Below are 12,573 nucleotides of genomic sequence, written 5' to 3' on the forward strand. Positions count from 1 at the left end.
AAGGGGATGATTTGGCTCAGTGGAATGACTTGTAACATATGAGTGTTGCTGGTTGATTCCAAGTGTCAGAATTTAACAGATTAATTGATGACACTTATAAAATCCAAAACAAAGGACTAGCCTCTGGATATTCTTTCCATGAACAAAACAAGGTGAATCTTAAGTATCTTACTTTACGGCACTGGAGAAAACACTGGTTTTTGCATGAAATCTCCAGATATGCAGGGCAGAAGAATATATGTCTATAGGTTCTGCGCTTTATAAATTGATATATATTATATATATATATATATATATATATATATAATATATGTATATATATATATATGTATATATATATATAAACATCTTTTTCTAGCTTTGTCTGTGGCATGCTTTGCTTGTCAACTCTTCAGATTCACATCTGTGAGAATCATGTTATCTACATCAGTAAAAAAAAAAATCCATCCACTTTCCATAGATTATGATTGCCCTGTTAAAAAAATGTAAATAATGTCACACCTGAGGTAATGGTTAATTTTTGAATTCCTGCACATGCATTATATGAAATTGAAGAAAGTATTTCTGGTACTACGTGGAGCGAGTAATAGTAAAGTAAAGTATTTGTTATACTAAATGCTCAGTAGCGCTGCACTCTGATTTAACCAAGCACATGCCATGAAAGGCTAACTTTCTTTCTTCTTTGAATAACAATGTCTTTGTGTATTGTGATTCCAGGAATTTACCAGGGCCAGTGGACAGGTGGCATGCGTCATGGGTATGGAATCCGTAACAGTGTTCCGTATGGCATGGCTTCAATCGTCAGGCCTTCCTTGCGAACGTCTCTCACATCGCTACGGAGTGAGCATGAAAATGGCTCCATTGCAAGCACCTCACCTGAAAACTTTGGCCAACGGGGTGGCTTCGCACTGGATGTCTCAGATGACTGCACGTCAGATTTAGAGAGCACAAAGAGCACCACTATGCGGCGGAATGAAGGCCGGCGCCAAAGTCGGACTCTTATGGGCGGGTTTCGCAGCAAGAGGCGGAAAGATAGAAGTGGGACAGGGTCAGGGTCAGGGGACAATGCTAGTGTGGCCTCCCTGAGGCACAACCTTAAGCACCAGGACTCACTCAAGAGCAACGAAAGTACTATGAGCACAAGCTCCGTGCAATCCTCATGCTTTGAAAGTGAGATGGGCCACATGCAGGAAGAGGAAGCATCACATGATGTCACTGAAGTCTACATGGGTGAGTGGAAACAGGATAAGCGGGCAGGCTATGGGACCAGCCAGCGATCAGATGGCTATCAGTATGCAGGCGAGTGGCACAACAACAAGCGACATGGCTATGGTTGTTTAACATACCCCAATGGCCACAAAGAGGAGGGAAAGTGGAAACAAAACATGCTGGTTGCATCAGGAAAGAAGAAACTGTTTGTAATTGGCTCAAAAAAGATCAGCGACAGAGTGGAGAGAGCAGTCGAACTCGCAGGACAGGCAGCAAACATAGCCAGGCAGAAGGCTGATCTAGCGATATCAAGGTTAGGAAGAGCTTTATACATAAAGCAATATATTTTGTAGTCCTTCACCAAAACTAAACCATGACAAAACAAAACAAAAGTCTTATCTGGGAAATTTCTTGTATTCATCCTCTAATTCAGTTTGTCAATCAAATTGTACAACTTTATGCTTGTTATACCCCCACCCACACATAACATAGTGTGTATGGGGGTATATAGGAATCACTCTGAGGTTGGATGGCCGTTCGGTAGGTCCGTTGCAAAATCTTGTTGGTCGAACTCCTCTCTCATGTTTGAGCAATTGACCCCAAATTTGGCATGTGTGACCGCTATCAAAGGTAGATGTGCAAGACACCTTTTTCGTTAGTATCGCATAATGCGTTGCCATGGCAACAGCGTATTTTCATAAAAACTTGTTGATCAAACTACTCTCTCATTTTTTGAGCAATTAACCCCAAATTTAGCATGTGTGACCACTACCAAAGGAAGATGTGCATGACACCTTTTTCATCAGTATCGCATAATGAGTTGCCATGGCAACAGCAAATTTAAAAAAATCTTACAAAATATTGTGGATCGAACTACTCTCTCATTTTTTGAGCAATTGACCCCAAATTTAGCATGTGTGACTGCTATCAAAGGTAGATGTGCAAGACTCCTTTTTCGTTAGTATCGCATAATGCGTTGCCATGGCAATGGCATATTTTTATAAAAAGTTGTTGATCGAAGTACTCGCTCATTTTTTGAGCAATTAACCCCAAATTTAGCATGTGTGACCACTATCAAAGAAAGATGTGCAAGACACCTTTTTCATTAGTATTGCATAATGAGTTGCCATGGCAACAGCAAATTTTTAAAAAATCTTACAAAATGTTGTGGATCGAACTACTCTCTCATCTTTTGAGCAATTGACCTCAAATTTGGCATGTGTGACCACCATCAAAGATAGATGTGCAAGACGCCTTTTTTGTGAATATCGCATAATACATTGCCATGGCAACGGTAAATTTTCGTAAAAACTTGTGGATCGAACTACTTTCTCATATTTTGAGCAATTAATTTCAAATTTGGCATGTGTGACCGCTATCACAGGCAGATGTGCAAGACACCTTTTTCATGAGTATTTCATAATGTGTTGCCATGGCAACGGCAGATTTTCATAAAAATCTTACAAAATGTTGTGGATCGAACTACTCTCTCAGTAGCAATTCAGTTTGAATTTGAGATATGCGATCAATGTGTGTAGTTGTGCAAAACACTTTTGATATGTGCGTTAATAAATCTGTTGCCATGGCAACAGCAGTTTTTTTTACCAATCATACAAAAATGTGTGGATTAATCTAACTCCTTCAGTTTTTAAGCATTTAGCTTGAAAATTGGCAAATGTGACCACTATGGTATGTAGATGTGCATACTTACTCTTTCGTCATTGTTGAGCAATGCGTTGCCATGGTAACAGCATAGTTTGAATGAAAATCATACAAAAATATTGTGGATTCAGTTAACTCCCTCCGTCTTACAGCATTTGACTTGAAATTTGGCACATGTGACCACTATAGTATTTAGATGTGCAAACTTAATCTTTTGTCAGTGTTGAACAATGTGTTGCCATGGTAACAGCATTTTTTTAGATAAAGAGCATACAAAAATATTGCGGATTCAGCTAACTCCCTTAGTCTTTGAGCATTTGGCTTGAAATTCGGCACACATGACCACTGTGGTACATAGATGTGTAAACATAATCTTTTGTCATATGGTGATTAATGTGTTGCCATGGTAACAGCTTATTTTGAATGAAAATCATACAAAAACATTGTGGATTCAGTTAACTCCCTCAGTCTTTGAGCATTTGGCTTGAAATTCGGCACATCTGACCACTATAGCATATAGATGTGCAGACTTAATTTTTTGTCAGTGTTGAACAATGCGTTGCTGTGGTAACAGCATTTTTTCACTAAAAAGCATACAAAACTATTGTGGATTCAGCAAACTCCCTCAGTCTTTGAGCATTTGGCTTGAAATTTTGCACATGTGACCATTATAGTATATAGATGTGCAAATAATCTTTCGTCGGTGGTGAACAATGCGTTGCCATGGTAACAACATCTTTTCACTAAAAAGCATACAAAAATATTGTGGATTCAGGTAACTCCCTCAGTCTGTGAGCATTTAGCTTGAAATTTGGCACAAGTGACCACTATAGTAAGTAGACGTGTAGACCTAATCTTTCGTCATTGTTGATGAATGTGTTGCCATGGTAACAGCATATTTTGAATGAAAATCATACAAAAATATTGTGGATTCAGTTAACTCCCTCAGTCTTGGAGCATTTGGCTTGAAATTTGGCACATGTGACCACTATAGCATATAGATGTGCAAATTTAATTTTTCATTGGTGTTGAACAATGCATTGTCATGGTAACAGCATTTTTTACCAAAAAGCATACTCGTAAAGATATTGTGGATTCAGCTTACTCCCTCAGTCTTTGAGCATTTAGCTTGAAATTCGGCACACCTGACCACTATGGTACGTAGATGTATGAACTTAACCTTTTGTTATTGTTGCTCAATACGTTTCCATGGTAACAGCATATTTTGAATGAAAAATCATACACAAATATTGTAGATTCAGGTAACTCCTTCAGTCTGTGAGCATTTGGCTTGAAATTTGGCACATGCAACCACTTTAGTACAGAGAAACGCAAAATTCATATTTCATCATTGTTGAACGATGTGTTGCCATGGTAACAGTGTATTTTGACTGAAAATTATACAAACATTTTGATTCTCGTAACTCTCCGTTTTAGAGCATTTTGGCTTCAAATTTGGTACATTACCTCTACATTACCTAGATGTGCAAAAACTGTCTTTTGTCAATGTTGAAAATGTGTTGCCATGGTAACATTATATTTTGAATGAAAATGATACTCTAATATTGTGAATTCAACTAAGCCCCTCAGCCTTGTAGCATTTGGCTTGAAATTTGGCACATGTGACAGCTATGATATACAGTATGTCCCAAAAAAAATTACAACGGGACCCCCCGCAATGATATCTTTAAAAATAGTGAATCAATCTAAATACGAACTCAGGGCATGAAACTATAACTCATTGCCCACATCTTACAGAAAACCCCATTCGATTTGCTTCAGTGGTCAAAGAGAAATGAGGAATTTTGTAGAGGATGTCGGGAATCTCTTTTGTCCAAGTTCTCTCTATTCACGCACAAGAGCATTGAATTGCTAAAATTGGAAAAATTAGGCTCATGACATGCTTTACAACAATTTACATTTCTCTGTGACCGCTTAACCAAATTGAATGAGGTTTTCTGCAAAATATAGCTAAGATGTTATATTTTAAGGCCCCGAAGTAGCACTGAGACAGGTCGATCATTTTGGATGTTATCAATTCGAAAATTTGATTGTAATTACAATCAGATTTTCGCATTGATAACATCCAATCTGATTATTTTTTTACAATGCTACTTCAGGGTCTTAAAATATAACATCTTAGCACTATCTTGCAGAAATCCCTATTTGATTTGGTTAAGTGGTCACAGAGAAATTGGGATTGTAGTAAAACATGTCATGAGTTTGATTCTTTCAAGTTTAGCACTTCGATGATTTTGTGTGTGAACAATAGACAGAACTTGGACAAAAGAGATTCCCGACATCCTCTACAAAATTCCTCATTTCTCTTTGACCATTGAAGCAAATCGAGTGGGGTTTTCTGTAAGATGTGGGCAATGAGTTATAGTTTCATACCCTGAATTTGTATTTAGATTGATGCCATATTTTTAAAGATATTATTGCGTAGGGCCCCGTTGTAATTTTTTTTGGACATACGGTATAGTTGTGCAAACTTGATTTTTTCTTAATGTCCAACATTGTGTTGCCATGGTAACACAATATTTAATGAAAACCATAGAAATTGTCAGTTTATTTATCTTGCCCACTCAGTTTTTGAGCACTTGCCTTGAGATGTGGGACATGTGACTAACAGTGAGCAATACATTTATTCACTGTTGAACAGTGCATTGCCATGGTAACATTTTTTTCTATTAAAAAGTAAAAAAAATATAATCCTGGTTGAGCTAGTAATTCCCTCATTTGTGGGTGGGGGTATATTAATCACAGTGAGTGATAGTTCTAGTTGATCATGGAAATGATATGTTTGAATGAGCCATCAGATCATTAATACTAGTAACTTTGTGGACTATAATGCCTGTACAGTGACGGGGTGATCGTTAACGATCGTCCTGTCACTGTACGGGCATGCTAACCTGGAAACATTAAACTGCACATTACTTGAATATGAGACCATTCTGAAGCAAATAATTTTCACACAACAATAGATACATAATGTACCCTTAAATGAATCCCACAAGGATTGGAACAATTATCCGCCAGCATTCCCACTGATTCCCAGTGATCAGCTACTAGCCATCCCCTTTAACTCTCGACACATTTGTGACAAACATGTCATTTTAATTTGTTGCCAATGATATGAAACTGTTGTCACACATTTTCAAGACATGCTGTAGACCTATTGGGAGAACCATGCATTCCCTTCAACTTTCCAGCATTTCTGCAGGTCCCCTGTTATTGTGCTGCCAAAGGATATCTGTGTCAATGTGTCCAAAATCCTTGATGAATGCTGTGAACTAGCTTACCTGTCTTTGGTGATTAAAGAATCAGTTTGCATCCATGGATCATTCATTGATTTTACACAGGAAACTGAAGAGGCTGTCATAGCTAAATATACTATGCTACATTCCATGCTAGCAGTGGCAGATCAAGGATTTTGAAGGGGGGTGCAAGCAGCGAGAGTGCAAAAGACCGAGCGGGATGAGGGTTTGGGAGGGGGGGATCCCCCCCTGCCAAGGTAAGGACTTCTTGAAAAATCATGTTTAAAAGTTGAAAAATTGAGAGCACTTTTTGATAGAGGATAGACATTAACTTTAAACATTGTTATTTAATGAATAAAAGACCAGGATAAGTTGGTTGTAATATACACAAAAAGACAAATGAGATACCTCTTATTTTTGACTAACAGTAAAAATACTGACTTTGAATAATGAACTTAAGTCCCCGTTCTACTATCATGATCTGAACCCCTATCTATCCCAATTCAACATCAGGGAAGAGTGGCAAAGCATACAGGGATCAGTTTAAATCAGAAGCATCCTAGCAGCATCCTTGTGACAATGATGCACACCTTTGTGGAATATTTGGAAAATTGTCTATCCCCAAAGTGTGCAGAATCTAAATCAATGGATGGGAACCGAGCGGGGAAAAGGTAAATTGAAAGAGGAAGAGGGAACTTTTAAATTCATTAGAATTGAAGTAATAGATCTGGTGCACACTTAAATGAAACATTTGGAAATCTGTCAATCTAAATGTGTTCTAAGTCTACATATAGGTAAAGGACTGAACGGGGGAGGGGGTATCCCCCTCCCACGCCAGAGAGATTTTGCATTTTCAGAATTGAAATTCAGCAATCTGTTGCACACTTTGGATAGAATATTTTGACAGTTTTCTGTCAAAAATCAGAGAAAATTGTCCTCATTTCGGAAATCATTGGGGAATAAAATGCCATGTTTGCCCTGCCCTCCTCCCCCCTCGTCCTCTAGGATGGACGTCCCTGCATACGCGGGGCTTTTGCATTTTTAGAATACAAATACAAATGAAAATATCTCATAAACACATTTTTGATGAAATTCGGAAAGCTGTCAGCCCCGAAAGTGTACCAAAGTTTTTAAACGGAAGCCAAGCGGGGAAAAGGTTAATTGAAAGAAGATATCCCCTCCCACCTGACAGAACTTTTGCTTTTTTTTTAAACTGAAGTGACAGACCTGGTGCACACTTTAGATGAAACATTTTGGAAATCTGTCAATCTAAAATTGTACTAAGTCTATAGGGAAAGAACCGAATGGGGAGGGTGTGGGAGAGACTGTACTAAGTCTATAGGAAAGAACCGAATGGGGGAGGTTGTGGGAGAGGGTATCCCCCTCCCAGGCTGGAGAGATTTTGCATTTCAGAATTAAAATTCAGCGATCTGTTCCACACTTTGGATAGAATATTTGGACAGTTTTCTGTCAAAAAACAGAGGAAATTTTCCTCATTTCGGGAATCATTGGGGAACAAAATGACATGTTTGCCCAACTCTCCAAAGTGTACTAGTATTAGGCAACGAAATGGGGGAGGATGTGGGAAGGGGTATCCCCCTCCCACGTGAACAAGATTTTGCATTTTCAGAATTGAAAGTCAAGGATCTGGTGCATAATGGGTGAAATATTTGGACAGTTTTCTGAAAGCAGGAAAACTTTCCTCTTTTCAGGAATTATTGGGGACAAAATTACCTGTTTGCCCCCTAGCCCTCCAGGATCGAAACCCCTGCATAAGAGGAAGCTTGTGCATTTTTAGAATTAAGATGAAAATATCTCGTAAACACATTTATGATGGAATCTGGGAAAATTTCAACCCCAGAAGTGTACTAAATCTATGGGGGGGGGGAACCCTCTGTTAATTGAAAGTATCTATAGATAATAGTTATCATCTCCTCCCACCCACCCCATGGAACTTTTGCATTTTTTAACCAAAGTGACTGACCTGGTGCACACTTTAGATGAAACATTTGGAAATCTGTCAATCTAAAAGTGTATTGATTAGAAAGTACCGAAAGGGGAGGGTATGGAAGTGGGTAGGCGTATCCCCCTCTCACGCGAGGGAGATTTTGTATTTTCAGAATTGAAATTCAGCCATCTTCGGGTGAAATATTTAGACAGTTTTCTATCAAAAAGCAAGAAAATATCCACATCTTGGGAATTACGAGGAGGAGCAAAATGATATGTTATGATATGTCTGTCCCCAATATTGTGGAGGAGCTATCTGTTGTACACCTTTGGTGGTATTTAAACAATTTTCCATCAAGAAAGTTCGAGATTTGTCCTCATCTCGGGAATTGTTTGGAGGACAAATGATTTGCTTACCCCCAGCATTTCCATGGGGCGGGGCAAATGCCCCTTTGCACCCCCCGTAGGATCAACGTCCCTGATCATCCCTGTGTGTGCCCATAGATATATCCTGATTGAGTCATCAGAGTCATCATGGTTTGCTCAATGATTCAGGAAATGGAGGGGGGTTCAATTATAACGGTATAGTTTTGTTGTTGTTCTTGTTGTTAGTTTGTTTGTTATCATACGTAATTTTCAGATGGTCCCGAGTTCCGTGTGTCATAGCATGTATACATGTAGGGCTATATTATTAAAACGTTGTCAACATCTGGATCATGCGGATACATGTAGTACTATTTTCACGAGCGAGTGCTTGAGAAAACTATCTGTACAATTCCTAAAAGATAGAATACTGTTAAGCTCTGTTAATTCTCTGAAGGCAGGCGTAAGAATGTCATGCAATATGCCCGGATTTACACCCATGCTCTGTTTCAATTGTGCTGTTCCTGCACTTACACAGAATATGGCTCTAACCACCATAAAAGAAATTGTGTTCGCTGATGCAGCCAATAAAATACCCTTGTTGTGCTGCGACTAATATGTCTGCCAAGAGACGGCTCAAGAGAGGCAAATGTCGACTAAGAGGCAGTTCAAGCTAGGCAAATGTCAAATAGGAAGATGAAGAAGTTCAGTTCATTTCATTTATTTTCAAATTCTCATTAAAAATACAAAGAGCAAAATGAGAATAATAACAGTACATTAGGTAGCAGTACACATGTACAAGAAGTAAAAAAAAAAAAACACACATAGTGGAGAGAAAGAGAAAAAAAAGAGTGAAAATGGAAATTCTAAGAGAGAAAATGGAGGAGCCAGCAGAGGCCATTGGACTTTCTACGGCTGGACTCCCACTTTAGATTTTATGTACATTATAAGATATGCTTAAAAGGAGGGAAAGAAAGACAGATAAAACAGGCAAATTATGAGTGAAAAAAATATAACAAAGATATACATTGCAGGCATCACATAAACGTTTGATTAAATTACTGCAAAAACTTCAATTATAGTTATTCAACAAATATGCATTATGTGTACGTTTAAAAGAGGCAAGGGAAGGACATAACTTCATTTCATCAGGCACAGAATTCCAAACATGTACTCCTTGATATTTCACAGATCTTTGCGATGTAACATATCTGAGAAGAGGTAAATATAGGTCACCAGTTTGTCTAGTGTTGTATAAATGATCTCTCGTATATTTGAACATATTATCAAAGACAGAGGGTAGTAAATTGTGAGTGTACATATGAAGAGTTTGATTGCAAAACGCAATAAATCCTTTTTCACTGAATTGAGAAAAATAAGATTTTCTATTTCGAATATTTCTTGAAGAATAAAACCCATGATTTTTTTCTTGATTGTTGAGCTCTATGAAAATATCAAAATCACACAACGAGCTAAAATCTAAGTATGCAAGAATTCTGGGAAAATCAATGAATTTGAATGATTTTTTATCAAAATGCAATAAATCCATAATGTCCTTTTATTGCATAATGCAATAAATCCAAGCTGTCCGTTATGCAAGTGTATTTTTTTCAGTTAACACTTTGGAGTTGTTTTGGGCAGCAGGTAGATCAGAAGCACACAGAAACACACACATACTTTTTTTTTTGTTTTCAGTGATCTTTTTATTAATTCCATTTCCTTTGAAAATATAACAATTCCAAAAAAAATACACACATTCTACATAACATCTGTCATAAATGTTCCTCCAATTATGAGACATAATCTATAATCCATAAAACAAGAATAATCATTCAATTCATTTTAAGGCAGAAAATAGAATGAATTATCCGATCATTCCTTTTTAACTACAAAACAAACAAGAAAAATTCATATGCAATTGTAGGCAATTTAGCCAAACACTAGAAAAACAGGAAATGAAATTTCTATTATATTGAAAGAACAATAACAACAACAACAAAAACCACCCTCATTCCCACCTTTCCACCATACCTAAACTTCAACTAATTACTTTACCCCCCCCCCCCCAAAAAAAAAGACACCGTCCCTCTCATCTCTAAACCACCTCCCCACCCTCTACACCACATCCACCTCGTTACCCGAGACAGACACACTCCCTCTCATCCACCCACCCATTCACACACCCACCCTGCACACACATCCACTTAAACACACACATCCACTTAGACACACATCCACACCCCCCCCCCCCCCCCCCCCCCCCTCTGCACACACATTCACTTAGCACAACACACAATTATTTCTGCTGGCATTCAGAACATAAATAATTATACTAATTATGCTTATGATTATGCTACATACACACACAATACATGCATGCACATACACATATTATACACACAATATACATGTCCACATACCTGCATATATATTTTATATACACAATACTTATCTCTGAACTCAAAAATATTTAGAGAAAAAAAAGTCAGTGATCAAACACACACAAAAGGGGAGAAGTACGAGTGCATAAATAAACTAATTCTTAACAAATTATTTAAACATTCCCATTTCAGCAAATGCAAACCCAGTTTATTTCTTCTTATGGCAATATCATTCTCTTCCTTTCGACATATCATTAAAGTCTTTTTTAATTCTGCCAATGTCGGTGTTATTAACTGTGACCTCGCTTTATATAACATGTATTTAACTATAAGAATAAGAGTGTTGTACAATTTGATTCTGTGAGAAGTTCCTTCTAAACCAATATGTATATCCCGCCAAACTAAATTACGTAACTCTTCTAACTGAAAGTACTCAATGAAATCATGCCATAAAGATTTAACTTTTTCACAGTTCCAAAATAAATGCAAGTAAGTTTCAGAGCTTTTTCCACAAAAGGAACATAAATTATCAGCCACAAAACCAAATTTTAGGGGCTGTTTCTTGGTATAAATCGCCCAGTGTAATGATTTATATTGAAATTCTCTTAAATCTCCAATCAAAGTTGAAATTCTCGGCCTTACAAGAATATCTCTCATACTTTTATCAGCGAAAACAAATTTTTGGTATCCATCTCTAATTTCTAAACAGTAAGACTGCTTTAAAAGAGACACGAAATGTGAATAAATCTTCCTGGATTGTATCTTTTTTAAATCTGTAATTTGTCCAAAAAACTTTAAAGGTATATTAAAATCATTGACATCTACTTCATACCAATTGCATGAAATTCCATCATATTTCCCACTTTTCAAAATGGACTCACAAAGACTCCATACATAAGCAATATTTTCACTTTGTAAACCTAAACTTTGAAAATAACTAATTGGTCTTATAGATTGTTTATCAAGTAATTGTTCTAAATGATAAACATTCCGCTCATATAAATCCGCATCAAATGTCATTTTCCCTCTCAATAAAAAATCTTTATTATTAAATATAATTGGATTAATTTTCCCTTCTTCAAAACTTCTGCAGTTATATAAATCTTCCCTGGCAGCTAACATTTCTAAATAAAACGATGGTGCCTAAAGTTAAAGTTTTTTTGTCTCATGATTGCAAAGAAATAAAATTCTACCTCCTACTGCTTTAAAACCGTGATCAAAGTATACTTTCCAACTCATATTTCGTTCTCCATACAAAAGTCTTTTTACCCACATCACCCTCTGAGTTTTCAAAAACAGTTCAAAATTCATCGTTCTCAATCCACCGTCCTTGTAATCCTGATACATAATGGCTCGTTTGACGCGATCCTTGCCCTTCCACACAAAATTAAAACAACTTTTTTGAATTTCATCAAATAACCATTTTGGAACAACAGAGGATGACGCCACATAAATCAATTTAGATAAAGCATAAGTTTTAAGTAAATGAATTTTCCCCATGATGGTGAGATCTCTTTGCTTCCACCATCCCAAAAGTCTTTTAATTTTACGTAATATTTCTTTATAATTAACTTCCTCCATTCTCTTCCTTTCTAAAGCAAATGTAATCCCTAAAATCTTAATTTCTGTAACTATACTTCCAAACTGAAATTGTGCTACATTCTCTTCATCCTTACCAATAACCAAAACCTTCGTTTTATCCATATTAACCTTTAAACCACTGACTTCCGAAAAAATCTGAAATAAATTTAGTA

The 12,573-nt window shown here is 37.0% G+C and overlaps 1 protein-coding gene across 1 annotated transcript in view; it reads left to right on the forward strand.

Annotated features, from left to right (window-relative positions):
* The first annotated feature begins 722 nt into the window (after nt 1–722).
* LOC139744272 (uncharacterized) overlaps nt 723–12,573 on the forward strand; it is a 337,296-nt gene continuing 325,445 nt past the window's right edge. The window contains exon 1 of the mRNA XM_071654719.1: nt 723–1,522. Within this exon, the coding sequence (XP_071510820.1) occupies nt 747–1,522 (776 nt within the window). The 5' untranslated portion in view covers nt 723–746. The remainder of the gene's footprint in view (nt 1,523–12,573) is intronic.

This window comes from Diadema antillarum, unplaced genomic scaffold (assembly GCF_040938485.1).
Source record: "Diadema antillarum isolate AM-2024a unplaced genomic scaffold, OU_Dant_1.0 seq00001152_RagTag, whole genome shotgun sequence".
NCBI classification, from domain to species: Eukaryota; Metazoa; Echinodermata; class Echinoidea; order Diadematoida; family Diadematidae; genus Diadema; species Diadema antillarum.